Here is a 19,987-nt window from a genome sequence, read left to right as displayed (position 1 = left end):
GTTATGTCTTGCTTCAGACAAGGTCTCTGCAGAAGATTACTCCCATCACTGCCAGCTGTGGAACATAGCCTCGTTGTTACTTTTTTCTTTGACACGTCACATGTTAACACATTAATGCTCGGTCTTTTTATGTCTTAAAGGGTCAATCCTTTCATGCATTAAACCCTAGTAAATGAAGCTTCTTGGAAAAGAGTTTCTTATATATATATACCCCTGCCTTTACAGTATGCTTTCTACATTAAGTGGTGGCTCTTCCCAGGCTCTGCCTCTCAGCAGAAGTGGTAGAGCTTAATACTTTACTGACTTCCAGCTGATATGCAGGCGATATAGTCGGGACTCCGAACTGAATTGACGAGGCGGTTCCCCCCTCTCTATCGCTAGGTTTTCATCAGCGGGACGCAGTCGGAGTGTCGGCCGATCCTCCATACCATTTTGCAGAACCGGAGGCTGTGCACCTTGCTGTCTCCTTATTTCACCCCGGCAGCCTCCCCGGGAGAGTTCGTCCTGCTGTACGAAAAGGTGGTGGAAGCCATAAGCGAAGACAACAGCGATGTCATCTTTATGCTGCTGACCAAGGTATGCCTTGCATGCGCATTGCGTGTGCTTTTACTCTTAAAGGGACACAACCCCCCATTTCAGTTCCACCGGGGACTTTTTCACCCCACAACCTTAACCTGTTCAGAACGGCTCATGCCGTCGGGAAAGTGGCTATGCTGGTTCCTGGTCCTACGGGGGGACCTTTTAGAGTCCGCCAGAGTCATGTGATCACCTATCACATCAATCACATACCGTTACATCATGGAGCCGTGACTGCTGGGGTTAAATTTTGTAAATAGCTATTTTTTTTTATTGCTGTGCCGCTGAAATACAGTAGAAACTCACGAGTCTCCTTGTGAGATGGACCCTAAAATACAGTAGAAGCACACGAGTCTCCTTGTGAGATGGACCCAAGTCCTCTGTACGTTACATCAATACATTAAGAGAACGTTTGCATATAAAGCTGGACCCCCCCCCCCGCCGTTAAGAAAAAACCTCTGAAAACGCATTGCCATAAGAGCCAGCCGGCCAGAAGTAACTGCGTATTTACCCGATCAGCTACAAACTCTGCAAAAACCAGCAAGAAATGATAAAATGACCTTTTTTGTTAGTTTACGGGTGAGAATGGGCTCATGTTGTGGTCACTTTTTCCTGTAAAACGGCTCAAATATTTCTGATGCAGTTTTTTGTTCCTCCTATCAGTTTTTTTTTCCTTTCATTAATTACATATCTGTTAAAATGTTCCTCATTTTGGGTGATCGGGCGGTGAAATCGAGCCTGTAATGAAAGTTTGCTGCAAATGACAGTAAATTGTCAAGATTTCTTTCTGCTTCCCAGCGCGACGTATAGATCAAGTGTGATTCAAACTATTAAAGTGCAAATGTGCGTTACACGTACGTCTTTAAATATGTCCGCCCGACGCTCCTCTCTGCCAATCGCTGCCCGTACCCTCCAGAATCAAATTCAAACTCCTACAGAGCCCTTAACATCCCAGCACCCCCTATACCGCTACCCTCCTTTCCAAATACCCCCCTAACTGCCCTCTTCGCTCCTCTCATGACCTGCGTCTCTCTTCTACCCTCGTTACCTCTTCCTGCATTCAGGATTTGCCCCGCTCTGCGCCCCCCCTCTGGAAATCCCTCCCCGTCCCGTCAGACTTTCTCCCTCGTCTGCCACTTTCAAAAGCTCTCTGAAAACCCCCACCTCTTTCTAAAAGCGCACAATCTTTCCTCCCAACACTCTCAGCCAACATCCTAATCCACCCATCCGAACCACCAACAACCTCTGCAGATCACCCGGACCCGACAGACTCATCCCCATCCAAGCCGTCCTCTCCCTCAACCACTGACTAGATTGTAAGCTCCTGGGAGCAGCGCCCTCTTCTCCTTTTGCACCACTTTGTCATTGTGCATGACTTTAAATTATTTCCCAGACTCTGTTGTAACAGCGCCACGGGCTCTGCTGGCGCTATATTGATAAATGGGATGTAAATGTGATGATGTCATCAATAGCAAATATTTTATTTTATTTATTAAAGTTTGATCTCAACCACTGGCTGAACTCTGCCAAGCCGTCCATGTCGGAGCGGACCAAGTTGCTGGAGTGCGTCCACCTGGCCCTGACGCTCTGCGGCCTCGTCCCCGAAGAGGATCTCCTGATGCCTTTCAACATCTTCTGCAAGCACTGGAGCTCGGTCCTGCGCTACCAGTTCCCGGACCATTACAGCGACTGCTTGCGGCTACTAATGCAAAGTGAGCGTCGGTCTGTTAGCCCCCCCCGGGGGTCCCATGATTATCGATCTAAAAAAAAAACCTTTTCTGGATACAAAGTAACTTATTATAAACAAAAAGAGAGCGCTAAGCTTACGATGGTCAGTGACTGACCGACCTTGTGTCGCTTGACGAGCCCAAAGTTGGCTAATGTCCTTTTGTCCCCCTCTTGCTGTCCAGGTTCCGCAGAACAGCTCTTAAGTCCTGAATGCTGGAGGACGTCTCTGAAAGCCGTGGGGTGTTATACCCCGAGAAAACCCCCAAATACCCTGAAGCCCGAGTCCCCCGATCCACTCGCCTTTCCAAGCTCTGCAAACAAAACGACGTTATCGGCCGAGCAGGTGGGCTTCTCCGACGTCCCCCCCGATAAAGCTGTTCTGGGGATGATGCTCAATAACTAGGAGGGTCAGGGACAGTCATGAATAAGATTTTTGGAAGCCTATGTGTTGCCTCAATAGCACCCGCAGATTGCGAAACTGCCCCCAAGGAACCACATGTCGGAGAATAAATTTGTTATATGCTGTGGCAGGGGCGAGCCTCGGCTTTAGTGCCAACGGGGGGGAAATATTTCTTCAGCACCCCCAACCCCATATTAACATGCACATACATACCGACCCCAGCACTCACGCTAACACTCAACCAGCTCACACTTTAAAAGTAAAAGAACTCACGATGCAAGAAGATTTTGAGTTGGGCCGGTTGGGATATTTTAAGAGGGGGCTGGGAAGAGACCCCCTGATCTCTTTTTGATGCCTCTTCAACCCCCCATCCGTCTGTCTCCATCCTGTCTGTCTCTTCTATCTTCAGTGCATCTCTCTTTTATTATAAACAATGAAACAAGGGCAATCCTAACTTATTTTGCCCAAAATACCACACATTGCGTTGCGTTACCATGAAGCTCTCTCTGTTGTCTGCAGGTTCTGGAGACCATTAAATGGCTTTCAGACTTCTTCCACAAGCTGCGGTTGTCGAAGCCCGACTTTCAGAGCTTCGGTTTATACTCCAAGTGGAGCGCCTACGTCCCTGAGGTGAAGATCTTCTTGGAGTACCTGGTGAAGAGTCTCGTTGACTATGAGCTTGCCAACCTAGCCCACGAAGCCATGGGGAGCCACGCAATCCAGGCAGGTAATGAGCCACCTGGGGCCAGATCGGACGAGAGTCTTCAAAGAAGAGATAGCATAATGAGGACAGGAAGTTAAAGGAATGCCCCGGGATATGCATATAATAACTAAGCCCCCTGTACGATGGAGTCCTGCCAACTGCCCGCCATATGCATTTGCCTCTTTCCCTGCCCCCCCATCCCCTAGGCTTGCAGGAGATGCATTTAGCTGGACAGATGTCTGCCACGTGTGCTATCGGGCAACTTTAGTCTCACGGACGCTAGAGTTTTGGGGAGGTCTAACAAGGCCCCCCCCACGCATGCGCAGAAAACAGAAACCCTTTGGTTTCAATGAGCGGACAGAAGTGGGACCGCGGAGGAGGTGGGGAGTTTCTCCTGGTTTCTTTTTTCCCTACTCTTAATATGCATCAGCCGTATGGGGCAGCAAGTCGTCCCTTTCAGATGTCCGCTCCTTTGGCATACAAATTCATTCGGGTTTTCAAGATATATATATATACACTGCCGTTCAAAAGTTTGGGGTCACTCCGAAATGGTTTTTAAAGAATTAAAAGTGCGTCCATTAAAATAACATGGAACAGATCAGAAATCCAGCACAGACGGGGTTAATGTTCTAAATGACTATTGTAGCTGGAAACGGCTGATTTTTTTAATGGAATCTCTTCATAGGCGGACAGAGGCCCTTTATCACTCCCATCACTCCTGTGTTCCAATGACCCTTTATCACTCCCATCCAGGCCCGGACTGGGACAAAAATTAGGCCCGGGCATTTAAGCCAGAGCAGCCCATTTTTATTTATTTATTTATTGTTAAAGCCCACCCTTCATGTACCATCTTTGCATTCACTCATTCACACAAATCATTAACACATTCATTAATGCAGTCTCACAAATCATTCAAGCAATTCATCCCCACATGAATTCATTAATTGTCATACGCATTCACACAATTCATCCACACATTCATTCATTCATTCATTCTCATACGCATTCACACTACCCCTTCTCCCCATCTTATCTGCCCCTTCTATGTTCCCCCTTTTCACTATGTACCCCCTTCCCAATATGTACCCCTCTCCCCATTTCTCACCCTCCTCTGCCCCTTCTCACTGCACCCCCCTCCCTCACCCTACTTACCTTGTTGCTGGAGCAAGGAGCAACTACGACCGGGACCGCGGCAGGGCCGGATTGACTTAGGGGCTGATGGAGCTGCAGCTCCAGGCCCCTACCTTAAAATAGGCCCAGTCAGGACTGGGCCTATGCGGCCTCTACGCCCGCATTAACGCAGGGCCCCTTAAGCCCGCCGCAACTGAGACCGGGTCCGCCACTCTAAGGGGCCGGGAAGCACAGGGCTTAAATTAAAACATCGGGGGGGGGTTAACTTTATTTAACATCCTCCATGTTAAATAAAGTTAACAAAAACTTTATTTAACATTGAGAATGTTAAATAAAGTAACAACAAAAAACCCCCGATGTTTGTTTTAATTTAAACCCTGTGCCCTGGTGGGGGCTTCCCGGCCACAGTTGCGGCGGGCTTAAGGGGCAGGTGCCCCTTCTGCCCTGCGTTAATGCGGCCGTAGAGGCCGCATAGGCCCAGTCAGTCCGGTCCTGACTGGGCCTATTTTAAGGTAGGAGCCTGGAGCTGCAGCTCCATTAGCCCCTAAGTCAATCCGGCCCTGCCGCGGCCTGGCCCACCGGGCAAATGCCCGGTGTGCCCGATGGCCAGTCCGGGCCTGCTCCCATCACTCCCGTGTTCCAATGGCCCTTTAAAAGGCTGATTGACGGTTAGAAAACCCTTTTACCATGTTACGGCCAGAAATGTCCTCGTTTTCCATAAGTTACCCCAAACGTTTGAAGAGTGGTATAAAAACTTTTTTCGACCTGTAAATGCCATTTATATCGTGTTATTTAGTGGTATTCAGTGTAATTTAGTGGTATTTTGTGGCATATATAATGTTATTGGTTGATTATATTTAGCGAACTGTAAAAAGTAGGGCTTGCGGAAAGTGACTGATCCGCGTATGGTTATCCTGAAGCCGAGAGTAAGATCCGAGACGCTGTAGAAGGTAGAAGAACGGGCCGACTGGACAGGCCGAGGGGGTCTTGTCTGCCGTCCTGACGATCTAATGCTGAGAAACTCTTAATGTATTTTTTTTCGTCAGCGCTGCAGTCTCTGCATTCTGTGATCACAGAGCTATTCAAGCCGTGGCTCATGGTCCTGGATAAGGGGGAAAACAGGTATTCTTTCTGTTCTACTTCTGGCTTAAACCGTTATTTATAAAATATTAGCACCGTTATAAGAAAAGAGCCCAAAAATAAAAAAAAATTGTGTTTTTATCCCAAACTTACACATTCCATACGGCCGTGAACTGGGTAACAACTAAACGGCTCCTAAAATGTTACCCTCCGTGCTTAGTTTTGTTATTGATCTATGGGTGCTAATAATGATTTATTAATAATAATAATAATTAATTATTATTATTATTATTATATTAATAAACGGTATGGCTGTTCCCTTAAATAATAAAAAAATAATTAAACATTTAAAGAAAAAAAAAAACTTTTTACTGTAAATTCCACTGAAAATATCCCCAATATTTGTATTGGTGCCCCAGTTTCGACACATTTGTTTCAAGAAAAATGTAGTTATTGTATTAAACGCGTTCAAACTGTTACATTTCTTATTAATTGTGAACGACTTTTTTTATGTCCCGTGATGAATAATGACGAGAAATCCAGCAAAGTCGTGCAGGGAAAGCCTTTATTTAATAGTATTTTATATCATGCTATATAATTTCTTCCCCCAATCAGTAATCAGCGGTGCTACCCTTGGCTGGAGAGCGACACTCCGCTCGCCGCCGGCATGGTCCAGTTATTTACCGACTGCATTCTGACGCTGCATCAGAAGTATCAGGGTGAGTGGAACAGCCTCCCGGCAGAAGTGGCAAATGCAGTAAGGGAATGTAAACATGCGCGGGATCGGCATATGGCTCCTGAATCTAAGACGAGACCAACGACTGATTAGGGTTTGAGTCTTTCCAGCAGGAGAAACGGGCGGCTAGAGGGGGGCCGAATGGGGCCGATCCGCCGGCAGATTCTATGTGATTTTAAACAGCCCCCCCAGTGGCAGACTTATAGAAGAGCGTCAGGAGGGATGGTGGGAAGGTCTGCTACCTGTAGTTTGGTTTCCTTTTTTCTAACGCATGCCCTTTTCTTTGGGGGCGCAGACCGTCTCTTGCCCGGGCAGCGCAGCGCCCTCTGGCTGCACCTCATGCATTACTGTGAGTCGTGCACGGCGCCGAAGCTGCCGGAGTACATTCTGTACGCGTATCACACGGAGTACTGCAAGCTGCCCTGGAAAGACATGCACCCTGACCAGACCCTGATGGAGGAGTTCTTCAAGGTGCGTCTTTCAGTTGGACCCGGATATAAGTTATTAGAAGTTTGCATGCCTTGCAAGTTTGCTCCTGTGTTCCAATGGCTCTTTATTACTCCCATCACTCCTGGGTTCCAATGGCTCTATCACTCCCATCACTCCTGTGTTCCAATGGCTCTTTATTACTCCCATCACTCCTGGGTTCCAATGGCTCTTTATCACTCCCATCACTCCTGGGTTCCAATGGCTCTTTATCACTCCCATCACTCCTGGGTTCCAATGGCACTTTATCACTCCCATCACTCCTGGGTTCCAATGGCTCTTTATCACTCCCATCACTCCTGGGTTCCAATGGCACTTTATCACTCCCATCACTCCTGGGTTCCAATGGCTCTTTATCACTCCCATCACTCCTGGGTTCCAATGGCACTTTATCACTCCCATCACTCCTGGGTTCCAATGGCTCTTTATCACTCCCATCACTCCTGGGTTCCAATGGCACTTTATCACTCCCATCACTCCTGGGTTCCAATGGCTCTTTATCACTCCCATCACTCCTGTGTTCCAATGGCTCTTTATCACTCCCATCACTCCTGGGTTCCAATGGCCCTTTATCACCCCCTTCACTCCTGTGTTCCAATGGCTCTTTATCACTCCCATCACTCCTGGGTTCCAATGGCCCTTTATCACTCCCATCACCCCTGTGTTCCAGTGGCTCTTTATCACTCCCATCACTCCTGTGTTCCAATGGCCCTTTAAAAGGCTAATTGATGGCTAGAAAACCCTTTTGTAATTATGTTACAGACAGAAATGTCCTTGTTTTCCGTGAAAACAGCTGAGTGACCCCAAACTTTTAAACAGTATTGAATTTTGCTAATTTTAACCGGCAAACACCAAGACATTTATTTAGTGGACAGAACGATAAAATCTAGGGTTTGGGAATCAGAGTTTCATATCGAAAAAGTATTCCCAGAGCCCCATTTTCTGGGTTGCAGTGTACTCTTGTATGGCTAGTATATTTTATTTGACACCTACTTTTAACCCCTTCATGATGATGCCTGTACATGTACGGGCTCATTGTTTTTAATGGGTTTAAGGGGTTAAAGAGCTCTGATAACATTTTATGATAATTAAAAAAAAAAATGTAAGCTTGTTCATTTTTTTCTATTTTTTTTTCTTGCCGCATATGATTAGAACTTTCTCCAGCTGTACTTACATGACGTGTCTGTGCTTCGCGTCTACCAGGTGGAGCGAGGGAGCCCCAAGAGCTGCTTCTTGTTCTTAGGGGCCGTGTTGTGCGACGTCAACTGGCTGAGTGTCCTCTCGGACGCCTGGGGTCCCGTGCCTCGCCCTGAAACCCACCGCATGCTAGTCTGTCTCCTGTTCATGATGGTCTTCCTAGCTAAGGAGGAAAAGCTTATTAATGAGCCGGTGAGTTGGATTGAGTCTCTAGAGGTCTCGCGCATGGTTAGCGGTAAAATATACTAAAATGATACAATTCATGTTTTCTGTAGCAGAATGGGGCTGTGATAAAGGCATGTTTGTGGAGCCAAGATCTCTACTTTCTGTTGTCAGGGGTCGCCGCTCCTTAATCTCCTGGGTCAGGCCAGCACCCTGTCTTGGCACCTCGTGGACGCCGTGTCTTACCAGAACGTGATGGGGTATTTCAGCAGCCACTACCCTCCCTCCGTCATCCTGAGCGCTCACCTTGCAGACGAACTTCTCCTGAAGCTGTTAAAGGTCTCAGCCGGACTGACCTGTTTTCCAGATAACAATATCTATTCTGTGAGTATTACTAAGGGGGGGTTAATATATCTTTTGGTTTTCCGTAGGATCTGCAGTGGAATTATTTGGGGGGTCTTTTACTTTCCATAATATCACACCAGCTTCTCAAAGTACTGTAAGTAACTAAATATATATATATATTATTGTTGTTGTTGTTGTTAATAATAATAATAATAACATTATATATATTATTATATATTAACCCCTTGATGACAATTGCCGGTCCGGGCACGTCACGGAAAAACAAGTCGTTTATGACAAATGAGGTGCCAGGACCGTCATTTGTTAAAACGGGTGAAAAAAATCGATCCGTGATCGATTATTTTTATTTTATTTATTTATTTATTTTTTTCACCCAAACGGCGTTGCTGTAATGCCTCGACCTCGAGGCATTCAGCAACGCCACGATCGGCACCAGGGGCCATGTCTGGCCCCTCCCCGGGGCGTCAACATCCGCCATACAACGTTTTAAAAGCGTTTAGGAGGCGATCAACGATCACCTCCTAAACTTAAATGGTGTCGCTGGAATGCCTCAATCAGGAGGCATCCAGCGACACCAAACACATACCCCAGGATGGACTGTGACCGCTCCGGAGAGCGGGAAAAAAACCAATAAAGATGCAAAAGTTCGCTAGAAGGTCTCCAGACCCGCTAGAGAACTCTGGCTCCACTTGCAGGTTGAATACAGGTACTGCAGTCAACCATGCAAGTCAATGGAGCCCAGCTTTCTAATCACAGTGTGATTAGTAAAAATAAATTAAAAAATAAAATTAATAATAATTAATAAAAATAGTAAAAAAAACAGTAAAATGTAAAAATAATTTCCCACTGATGTCACTATCAGGGGAACCTTCAAGTTGAAAAAAAATGTTACAAAAATTTAAAAAAGGCAAAAAAACAAATAAAGTATATATATAAAAAATATATTTTTGTGAGCAAGTCATAAAATTAGCACATTAGCTTAAAACAATTCTCGCATGGAAAGAGATCATCAGATCATAAATTTTTTAAAAGTAGACACCCCATGGGCATTTAATATGCCAGTATTTTAAATACTGGCATATTAAATGCCCATGGGGTGTCTACTTTTAAAAAATGTATGATTTGATCGGGTAAAATGAATTGGCCAGGTTCAACAACGTCCCAATTAACACGGGGGGAAGGATGGCCACACATCTAATTTCCAATTAGAAAAATGCACACGTACCAAATGTGGCCTTTTAGTTCCCCCCAAAAATGACAAACCCATGCATGTGGGGTATCACTGTACTCAAGAGATGTTGCTGAACACATATTGGGGTGTCGTGTGACAGCGGCATATACCAGGAGCTGTAAATTCATACATAAAGTAGGTGTGTGTGGGAAAAATACACACACAAAAATACTACTGCAAACTTTGAAAAAATGCTGGTGGTAAAATGTGTGCATGCAAAGAGTTAAAATACCAGCATTTAAAATACCCTGGGGTGTCTAGTTTTCAAAAATATATGGCTTTATTGGCCACACTAAAATGGCCCGGCTCAAAGATGTACCAAATAGGGCATGGGCAGTGGATCCCCAAATGCCAAAGTTCAACATTGAAAAATGCGCATGCCCCAAATGTGGCCCTTTTGCCCCCAAACAGCCAGGCAAAATCATTCATGTGGGGTATCGCTGTACTCAGGAGATGTTGCTAAACACATATTGGGGTGTTTTGTGATAGTGACATATACCAGAACCTTTTTATTTATACCTGAAGTAAAATGTGTGTGAAAAAACAAATGCAAAAAAAATTACTACCATAAAGTTTGACAAAGGCTGATGGTAGAATTAGTGCTTGGAAAGGGTTAAAATACCAGCATTTGGAATACCCTGGGCTGTCTAGTTTTCAAAAATATATGACTTGATGGGGTAAATTGCATTGGCCGGCTTCAAAGATACCCGAAATGGCACATGGGGGGAAGAATTACCAGATTTGGAAAAAATGGCTTTGAAATAGCAAAACGCTACCTGTACTTATTGCCCCATAATGGGTAGAAAAAAGCAAAAAAACATAAAAACATTGGGTATTTCTAAACTCAGGACAAATAGTAGAATCTATTTTGCAGGTTTTTTCATTACCTTTTATAGATGAGTAAAAGATTTTTCAACTAACTAATCAACTCATTTGGCCTCCAGTATCACCTATATGCAGATGATACCCAAATCTACCTGTCTTCTCCTGATCTCTCTCCATCTCTCCTGTCCCGTATTACCAATTGCTTGTCTGTTATTTCTTCATGGATGTCACAACACTACCTGAAACTTAATCTTTCTAAAACTGAACTCATTATCTTCCCTCCCTCCATCTCCACTCCACTACCTGAATTCTCTATCACCATTAACAACACGACTATCTCTCCTACTAACCAGGCCCGATGCCTTGGGGTCATCCTTGACTCAAACCTCTCCTTCATCCCTCACATTCAGTCCCTCGCCAGATCCTGCCGCTTGCACCTAAAAAACATCTCTCGTATCCGCCCATTCCTCACCCAAGAATCCACAAAAACCCTGGTTCATTCCCTTATCATTTCCCGTCTTGACTACTGCAACACTCTTCTGGTTGGCACTCCACTGTCTCGACTCTCTCCTCTACAGTCTATCCTTAATGCGGCTGCTAGGCTCATCTTCCTTGCACGTCGCTCCTCTTCTGCTTCCCCCCTCTGTGAAACCCTCCACTGGCTCCCAATTACCTTTAGAATTAAATTTAAGATCCTGGTACTGACATATAAGGCCATCCATAATACTGCTCCTCCGTACATTTCTGACCTCATTAGCAAATACTCTCCTACTCGATCCCTACGTTCCTCCCATGGGCTAAGGCTCTCCTCCTCACTCATCACCTCTTCCTTTTCCCGTCTACAAGATTTCACTCGAGCTGCCCCATATCTCTGGAATCTACTCCCAAGGAACCTTCAGCATTCTCCCTCCCTCCCAACATTCAAGAAACATCTAAAAACCCACTTCTTCAGAGAAGCCGCGCCATCTTAGCTGCTAGAACTTCCTTGTCATCGATACAACCACCACAATACCTCTCACCCTTTCTCTATGCCTTATGTTTGTCACCCCATTTCCCTCTAGATCAGACCTGGGCAAAGCACGGCCCGCGGGCCACATCCGGCCCGCTGAATAGCTCGGACCGGCCCGCAAAGAGTGTCCTGGTGACTCACCAATGAGTCCGGTGTCCCCCCCCGCCCCGGTCACTTACCTTAAACTCCTGTGTTGGAAGCGTTTGTCTCGGGTGCCGGCGCTTTACGCTGGGCGCCGGCATATGACGTCAGACGCCGGCGATCAGCAGTGAAGCGCCGGCACCCGAGACAAACGCCTCACGCTTCCAACACAGGAGTTTAAGGTAAGTGACCGGGGCGGGGGGGGAGATCCTGAGAAGGGGGGGTTAGGGAGTTAGAGGGGAGATACTGAGAAGGGGGGGTTAGGGAGTTAGAGGGGAGATACTGAGAAGGGGGGTTAGGGAGGGAGGTCTTACTGTGTGTGTGTGTCTTACTGTGTGTGTGTGTGTCTTACTGTGTCTGTGTGTGTCTCACTGTGTCTGTGTGTGTCTCACTGTGTCTGTGTGTGTCTTACTGTGTCTGTGTGTGTCTTACTGTGTCTGTGTGTGTCTTACTGTGTCTGTGTGTGTCTTACTGTGTCTGTGTGTGTCTCACTGTGTCTGTGTGTGTCTCACTGTGTCTGTGTGTGTCTTACTGTGTCTGTGTGTGTCTTACTGTGTCTGTGTGTGTCTCACTGTGTCTGTGTGTGTCTCACTGTGTCTGTGTGTGTCTCACTGTGTCTGTGTGTGTCTTACTGTGTCTGTGTGTCTCACTGTGTCTGTGTGTGTCTTACTGTGTCTGTGTGTGTCTCACTGTGTCTGTGTGTGTCTTACTGTGTCTGTGTGTGTCTTACTGCGTGTGTCTTACTGTGTTCATAGCTTATTCAGTTATTGTAATAAATATTTTAGCCCATTTTTTAGCTCAAAATATTTTTTCCTTTTTTTTCTCCTCTAAAATCTAGGTGCGTCTTATCAGCAGGTGCGTCTTATAGAGCGAAAAATACGGTATGCACTCCGAAGCCTTGTTCATTTTGTTCACTTCTGTGCTGTGCTAATAGTTATTCAGGCCTTACTTATTCAAGCACCTCTACCAATGACGTAGGCTTGAATAACTTTATTAAACAGCACATAAGTTAACAAAATGGACAAGGCTTCGGAGTTTGTAGTTTGTAGAGGTCTGGCCCTCTAAAACCATTCCAATTTCTCATGTGGCCCCATGGGAAAATTAATTGCCCACCCCTGCTCTAGATTGTAAGCTTGCGAGCAGGGCTCTCTCCACCAAATGTATCGGTTTGTCTTAGTCTGTCAATTCTTGTCTTGTCATATCCCTTGAATTTATGTATTGTATTAAGCGCTGCGTAAACTGTTGGCGCTATATAAATAAAGGATAATAATAATAATAATAATAACTAAAAGTTAGAAACAGTCATTTTTTTCTAAATGTTTCACCATATTTTATACTTTTTTTAATAGTAAATAATATGATACAATCAAAACAACGTCATCTAAAGAAAGCCCTTCTTGTCCTGAAAAAAACAATATCTAATGTGTGTGGGTTCAGTAAACGGGAAAGAAGAAAATTACAGCTAAACACGAGCAGCGCAGAAATGTTAAAACGGCCATTGTCACGAAGGGTACAAAAAGTAAAATCAGCCTTTGTCACAAAGGGGTTAAATATATATAATATATATATTTAATATATATAATTATTATTATTATATATATTAATAATAATTATATAGATTATTATATATTAAATATATATCTTAATATATAAAAATATGTATAAATGATATATTAAATATATTATCGTATAGTATATAATAATAAGAAACCTCGGAGTGGGTACAAAGCATTCGCAGTGGTTCCTTTTTTGGTAAAAACCCAGAAAATATATTTTTTCTTTGTAAATTGAGCTCATGTTGTTTACTTTTTTGTATTTTTATTTAGAGATGCAGTCATATTGGTATAAGTGTGTTTTATACCCCAGTATAGTGAACAGGGTACAACGTTTCCATGTATTCTTCACCTAAAACATCCTATAATAGCCATTGGTTTTATCTAGAACGCTCTGCTCTAAGCATTTGCTACAGGCCGGTAGTATCTGTCCTTGCTGACTTGCTGCAGGACAGTAGGTTGGTATGGTCGCTGGCTCTCTTCGGGTTTCGGTAACGCTTCGTTCTGCCGCAGGACGTCACCCCGAAATGCCGGATCTACGTTCAGCAGGTGGTGCAGTTCCTGAGCTCGCTGGAGCAGAACGGTAAAATCGCTCTGCCCGCCATGGAGCAGGAGATGGCCAAGCTCCTGGACGACATCGTCGTCTTCACTCCTCCAGGTCAGTGACGGAGAACCTTGGTGCGGGGATTAGATCCTCAGTCTAAACTCTCCGTACTGTGCGTGATGGGAGCTGTAGTCCCGCTGTGAACATCTTGGTGTGTAACTTGTAACGGCATTGCATGGTGTATGTATGCGCTCATCGTGATGTAACCAGTGAATCGCGGGGATGTGCTCCACAGACCTTGACGTCCAGAAGCGTCACATGGCTCTGAGCAGCCTGTTCATGGAGCTCCTGATGGTGATGAATAACGCCAGCGTGACCACCGCCGAGTCCCTGCGGGGGGCTCTCGTCGGGTGGATTGATGCCAAAGTGCAGGGCCTGTTTGTGATGCCCTTGTTAGCGGCCGCCTGTCAGAGTCTGGCGTCCATCAGGCACATGGCCGAGGCCACCGAAGCCTGCATCCTGGCTTACTTCAAAGATGGTGAGATAGGGGCTTTTACTTATGCATTGCCGCTGTATATGACCGTGCAGAGTCCCCCCCACCCATGTGCATTTGCCCCCTTCTCCATGCCCCAGCTATTGGGTGTTTCATTGATGGAATAATGCCATGCCGTCTCTCCGCTTCTTATAGATACCCTTCACAATCAGAACCCAGGCTGGGGGCCGATCCTGGCGTCGCTGCAAGTACCCGAGCTCACTACGGAGGAGTTTCTGCAGGAATGCCTGACCCTGGGCAGCTACTTAACCCTTCACGTCTATGTCCTGCAGTGCTTGAACCGCGAGCAGACCCTCTCTAACGAGCTCCGGGTCCTGGTGAGGATCTCCAAGTGGTTGGAGCAGGCACAGCCGAGGTAAGGGTGCCGACATCTTATCACGATGAGAGAGGACCAAATAAAAACCCACCCATTACCATCACGCTGCTGACCTCCCCTGATGATCTTCAATCCATGTGACTTGTCCTAAACATGGTGGAAAGGTCAGAAGAAAGTCCTAGGGCAGGGGTCCTAGGGCAGGGGTCCTAGGGCAGGGGTCCTAGGGCAGGGGTCCTAGGGCAGGGGTCCTAGGGCAGGGGTGTCCAGCTCCACTCCCTCCAGCTGCTGCAGGACTACATCTCCCATACTCCTCAGCCAGCCCCTTAGCTGAAAGAGCATTATGGGAGATGTAGGCCCTGTCCTAGGGCTATCTGTGTGACACTTGGGGACCACGAGAGGTATGCAGGAACCCTATTAATACAATCTAAAAGATAATAAATAATAATTTAAGGATTGATGGAAATTACGTCTTTTTACTAAAAACCCCGATTTTATGTTCGTTGTTTGTGGGGTTTTTTTTGTCTTCTCGATGTTTCCGTCAGCTCTGTGACCGAAGAGCCCAAGCTCTTTCTGTGGTGGCACAAGGCCTTACAGCTATCCCTGATCCAAGTCGAGCAAAATGACAGCGCGGTGACGGAGACCATCATCCGGATCCTGCTGTCCGTGCAGAACAGGCTGACCGTCTTGGGAGAGGAGAGGATGGCTTCCGGAATTCTCGGGGTCATCGGGTTAGGAAGAAAATCTCCTCTCTCCGCGAGGTAGGAATTCGTGTCTCAATGCCCCGCCAGACACGGAGGAGTCGGTGGAAACGTTATACCCGGCGTCTTGGGGCGTTTATCGCCTTTATCTCATTCTCTGGATAGTCCCCCCCCCCGTAATTTACTTTTTATTTGCAGGTTTCGGGTCGTCGCTCGGAGTATGGCCGCATTCATTTTAGTCCAGATCCCTGCGGAAAATCAAATCCGCCTTAAGGCAGGGTCGGGATTGCACTTGTCGCCGAAGGCTCAGCAGGTATGTTGGCATCCGTTACTGGCCCGGATACTTTGTTTCCAGCGTTTCGAGGGTCGTTCTTCCTCCCTTAAGGTTGAGGTGCTTGCCAAGTAGTGGCAGATACTTGAATATAAATCGGGATCTTTTTTGTGTTTTTTTTTTAACCCCTTAATGACAAAGCCCATACATGTTAGGGCTCAAAATGCATTGTTTTCAATGGGTTTAGGGACGGCCCATTGTCCTTAAGGGGTTAATAATTTAATTAATTAAAAAAAATAAAATAAAGTGTAACGCATTCATTGTCAGTAAAGGGGTGACTTTATCACCATGTTGTCATAGATACAACGTCTTTACAAACTTCTGATTATGAGAGCCCTGGTTCTGAGGACGATGATTGGCAGTAAGGGCAGTAAATCTCTGGTGACCACGGGTGCCGGGGGGGGGGGGGGAGACGCTTTTAATAAGAAGTTTGGTTACTTTTTGGAAAGAAAAGGGTGTTCGGGGGTACACATCATCTAAAGTGTGTTAGACCCTGGATTTTTTTTCTCCAAAACTAAAATGTGCTTAAAAGGTTTTTTGTTTTTTTTTGCCTAATAATCTAATGAACATTCGCGTATTCGTACACGCTCCTCTTTCTTAGCACGTGCTCCTCTTTTTTTTTTTTTTTTTTTTTTTTAATCTAATATGGAAATTAACCCCTTAAGGACAACGGGCGGTCGCAAAACCCATCGAAAACGATGCATTTTGTGCTTTGTCATTAAAGGGTTAATCCAGCATTTTTGAGCGTTTATTAGACATATGGGATTGTAATTTCTCCATTTTCTCCTAGAAACCCCCCCCCCCAAAAAAAAACATCTAAAGGAAAATAATATCTGCTTTTAATGGATCTGCCTTGTTAACTCTTCGTGTGCCTGTTATGCCACGCTGCGATTTTATCTCGCTGGCGTTCTTTCGCGGCGCTGCATTTACCGTTTCTGTCCCCGTAACAGGCAGTCAGCGTCCTGGAGTCAATGACGTCAAGCAAGCAGTACGCCGAGTATCAGGAAGAAATTTCCCAGGCGTCCCAGTTCATCCGGTACCCGGGACACTGCCTTCAAGACGGCAACACGCTGCTAGCGCTCCTCATCAACTCTCTGTACCCAGAAGTGCATTATCTCAACATTATCAGATAGGAGAAAAAAAACCTTAATATTTCTTTACTCGGCGCAGCCCTTTTTTTTTTTTTTTCTCCCGTTCCGATCTATAAATGACGGATAAAATAACAAGATGCGTGTAAAACCTCGATGGAAGAGACTTTACGGGACCTTAACCAGCAGAGGATATATGGGAGTTTGTTCTTTGTCCTTTATGACTGTCCGATGGGGGGGGGGGGGGGGATCGGTGCAATCAAGAGTTAAATTCCCACCTCTTTGCCCCTTTTGCTAAAGTCTGAAGTACCCACTCGTCTTGTGATGCTCATTGAGTGAGGATTGAGGATCTGTATAGAGAGCCAGATTATCCTCCTTGAAACATGCTAAGAAATACCCAAATCTGCAATATTCATATATTAACAAAAATACTTAACAGTCAAATTATTGGACGTTTTATTTGGAAAATGTTCTGCACTCATCTCTTTATATATATATATATATCGTATTTAACCTTTCACCGTCCTGCGGCGTCTATGGAGTCAGACGCTCTCTTGTTCTGTATACAGCACCATATATCTTGAACTTGTGTGCTTAAAATATGCTGTTGTGACATAAGAGGCTGTCACCTGTGATGTAAAAGATCATGATCGTTGGTTAAATTGCCCTCCCCCCCCACCAGTCTAGCACCAGTGTAGAAGACAAGTCTCCATCAGCAGATCTGACTTATCGTACCCACAAGGGTGGTCTAGAACCTTGATGCAAGACATATGTCGTCCGCACCAGGAAACCGAGAACCCTACAAGTACTTTTTCGGGCCTTCAACAGTAATGTAAGGGTTGGTACGCCTCTAGACCCAGTGGCCAAGGAGGTCCACATCTGGACTTGCCGTTACCCTTGGGGAAAGCCCATGGAAAAATGTTCTTCTGAGCTCTACTGATGGTCTTTCGCATCACAGAATGTCAAAGGCAAAAAAATATATATTTTCTCCTCCTCTTTGAAGAAAATGATATTTATAGTAAGTGTCCGTAATTTGAAATTGGGATGAGGAGTGACCATGTTTGAAAATACTGTGTTATGCCTTTTATTGCCTTACAGCGGAAGTGGTGGGGGGCATTTTGTGGTCTGTGAGGATCGTGGGCCACTCGGGGGGGGCGAGATCCTCTAATCCAGGGGTTCTCAAACTGCGGCCCTCCAGCTGCTGCAGGACTACATCTCCCATACTCCTCAGCCAGCCCCTTAGCTGAAGGAGCATTATGGGAGATGTAGTCCTGCAGCAGGTGGAGGGCCGCAGTTTGAGAACCCCTGCTCTAATCTCCCCTGACCAAATCAATGGAGATCTGTGCAGCTCCCACATGGCCACCTTGCCACGAGGTTCAGTTTCGGGCCGGGGCAGGTGGTCCTCTCTCGGGTCATATCTTGACCCTGTCTAGCTCGATTCGGACACCCGCAGGGTTGGGGTATCCGCTAAGGCCCCCCCCCAAAAAAGGTTTGAAATAATGTAGCTAAAAGGTAGAGGGAGACAAAACCCCTCTCCACCTAGGAGACAAACATCTGAGATGACCGAGAGTTAACTTACAGAACCTTCGCGCCTTCACAAAAAAAAAAAAAAATCGCTTTCTTGGGAGTCTGGCGTTAAATGGCGCAGGACGATGCAAAAACTGGAATCCTGGGTCAATTTGCACTATTGTTTTTAATTATTATTGCAAGAATGTTTCTTTTCCTGTGTTTGAGTTTGCACTTCCTCGTGTTCTATGGTGTCAGCGTGGGCAGAGTAAATATAAACCAAAACGTGGTTTGGAAAATGTTTGTGTCTATATATATATTTACCTCCAGATATAAGCAGGGCCGGGGATCTTGCCGGCTACGTGGACTACTCCCTAACCACTGGAAATTTCCAGTCCGGTTGAGAGATGGCCGTACCGACGAGCCCTTTCTACTTGAGCTGGTTTTGAGACTTTTAACCATTTAATGACCCAACTCTTTAAAAAAAAAAAGAGAGAGACTTGCTATGATGATGGCAACCGATAATGACCCTTTTTGAAACCATGACTTGTTAGGTAAATGTATATATTCTTAAAGAAGTCACCTGTGTTCAAGTAGGGATTCATCTGTGATACAGCAGAGAGAGAGAAACCCCCATTTGGGATGCAGTTATAGCTTTTAATAGAAGTGGAATACGCTAAAACCCACAAGAGCCAGCCCAGAACGCTCCAAATTCTGGAGAAGTCTTCGAGAGAAGAACACATTATAGAACGATATATAAAGAGAGGTTATTTAAAAGGCGTTGCCCGTGGCAACGTAAATCTCGTATAAATACAGATGTTTTAAATAGCTGGGGGCGTCACGGTCCATATTTATAGCTCAGGGTGTAATACAGAGCTGATTGCACGCGAACATTACAATCATTGAACATGAACATATGACATGCTAAGCGGCTTGGTCTTTTTTGGGGGGGGGGGTTAACGTGGTTTGCAGCGTGGATATCAGCCTGGGGTAGCCCACAAGAGGGCTTTCCATGTGGTCTTCAGCCATATATATGTAGTTTTTTGATAATAGGGTATAGCGCCCCCCTTCCTGTGCAGCCTCTTAATTTTAAAGATAAAAAGGGTGGATTTCAACTTATGGACTTATGGATTGAGATGTATTTTACTCTCCTCTCTCTCTTCTCAGACCCTTACACCCCCCCTCTCTCTCGCTCTCTCTCTTTATTTTCTCCTATCTCTGTTCTTACATGTTGTTTTCTCCGATCTCTCTTTCTTCCCCCTCTGCACTTTCTTTTCTCCTCTCTCACCTCACTCTGTTTTCTCCTCTCTCTTTGACCGTTCTCTTTTTTTTTTCCACTCTGCACTTTTTCTCCTCTTTCTCTGACCTCGCTCTCTTTTCTCCCATCTCTCTACTTTCTTTTCTCCTCTCTCTGACCTCGCTATCTTTTCTCCCATCTCTGCACTTTCTTTTCTCCTCTCTCTGACCTCGCTCTCTTTTCTCTCTGACCTCGCTCTTTTCTCCTCTCTCTTCTCTTCCCTTTCTCTGCAGTGTCCTCTTTATTTTACTTTACCATCCTTTTCACTTTCTCTCTTCCGCCCTATAGCTCCTCACTATCTGTATTTACCCCCATTGATTATACCATTTA

The 19,987-nt window shown here is 45.5% G+C and overlaps 1 protein-coding gene across 1 annotated transcript in view; it reads left to right on the top strand.

Moving 5' to 3' along the window:
* LOC149280882 (ectopic P granules protein 5 homolog) overlaps positions 1-16,899 on the top strand; it is a 52,146-nt gene extending 35,247 nt beyond the window's left edge. Inside the window, 15 exon segments of the mRNA XM_089499986.1 lie at positions 382-576; positions 2,075-2,288; positions 2,487-2,647; positions 3,224-3,431; positions 5,585-5,660; positions 6,234-6,337; positions 6,650-6,825; positions 8,044-8,229; positions 8,374-8,583; positions 13,838-13,982; positions 14,164-14,406; positions 14,557-14,776; positions 15,280-15,495; positions 15,634-15,748; positions 16,717-16,899. Coding sequence (XP_089356112.1) covers positions 382-576; positions 2,075-2,288; positions 2,487-2,647; positions 3,224-3,431; positions 5,585-5,660; positions 6,234-6,337; positions 6,650-6,825; positions 8,044-8,229; positions 8,374-8,583; positions 13,838-13,982; positions 14,164-14,406; positions 14,557-14,776; positions 15,280-15,495; positions 15,634-15,748; positions 16,717-16,899 — 2,652 coding nt within the window.
* The last annotated feature ends 3,088 nt before the right edge of the window (positions 16,900-19,987 follow it).

This window comes from Sceloporus occidentalis, unplaced genomic scaffold (genome assembly GCF_023333645.1).
Source record: "Sceloporus occidentalis isolate IW3139 unplaced genomic scaffold, rSceOcc1.0.p SCAF_144, whole genome shotgun sequence".
Taxonomy (NCBI): domain Eukaryota; kingdom Metazoa; phylum Chordata; class Lepidosauria; order Squamata; family Phrynosomatidae; genus Sceloporus; species Sceloporus occidentalis.
The sequence above is the reverse complement of the archived record's forward strand: the minus strand, read 5'-3'. Positions and strand labels throughout refer to the sequence as shown.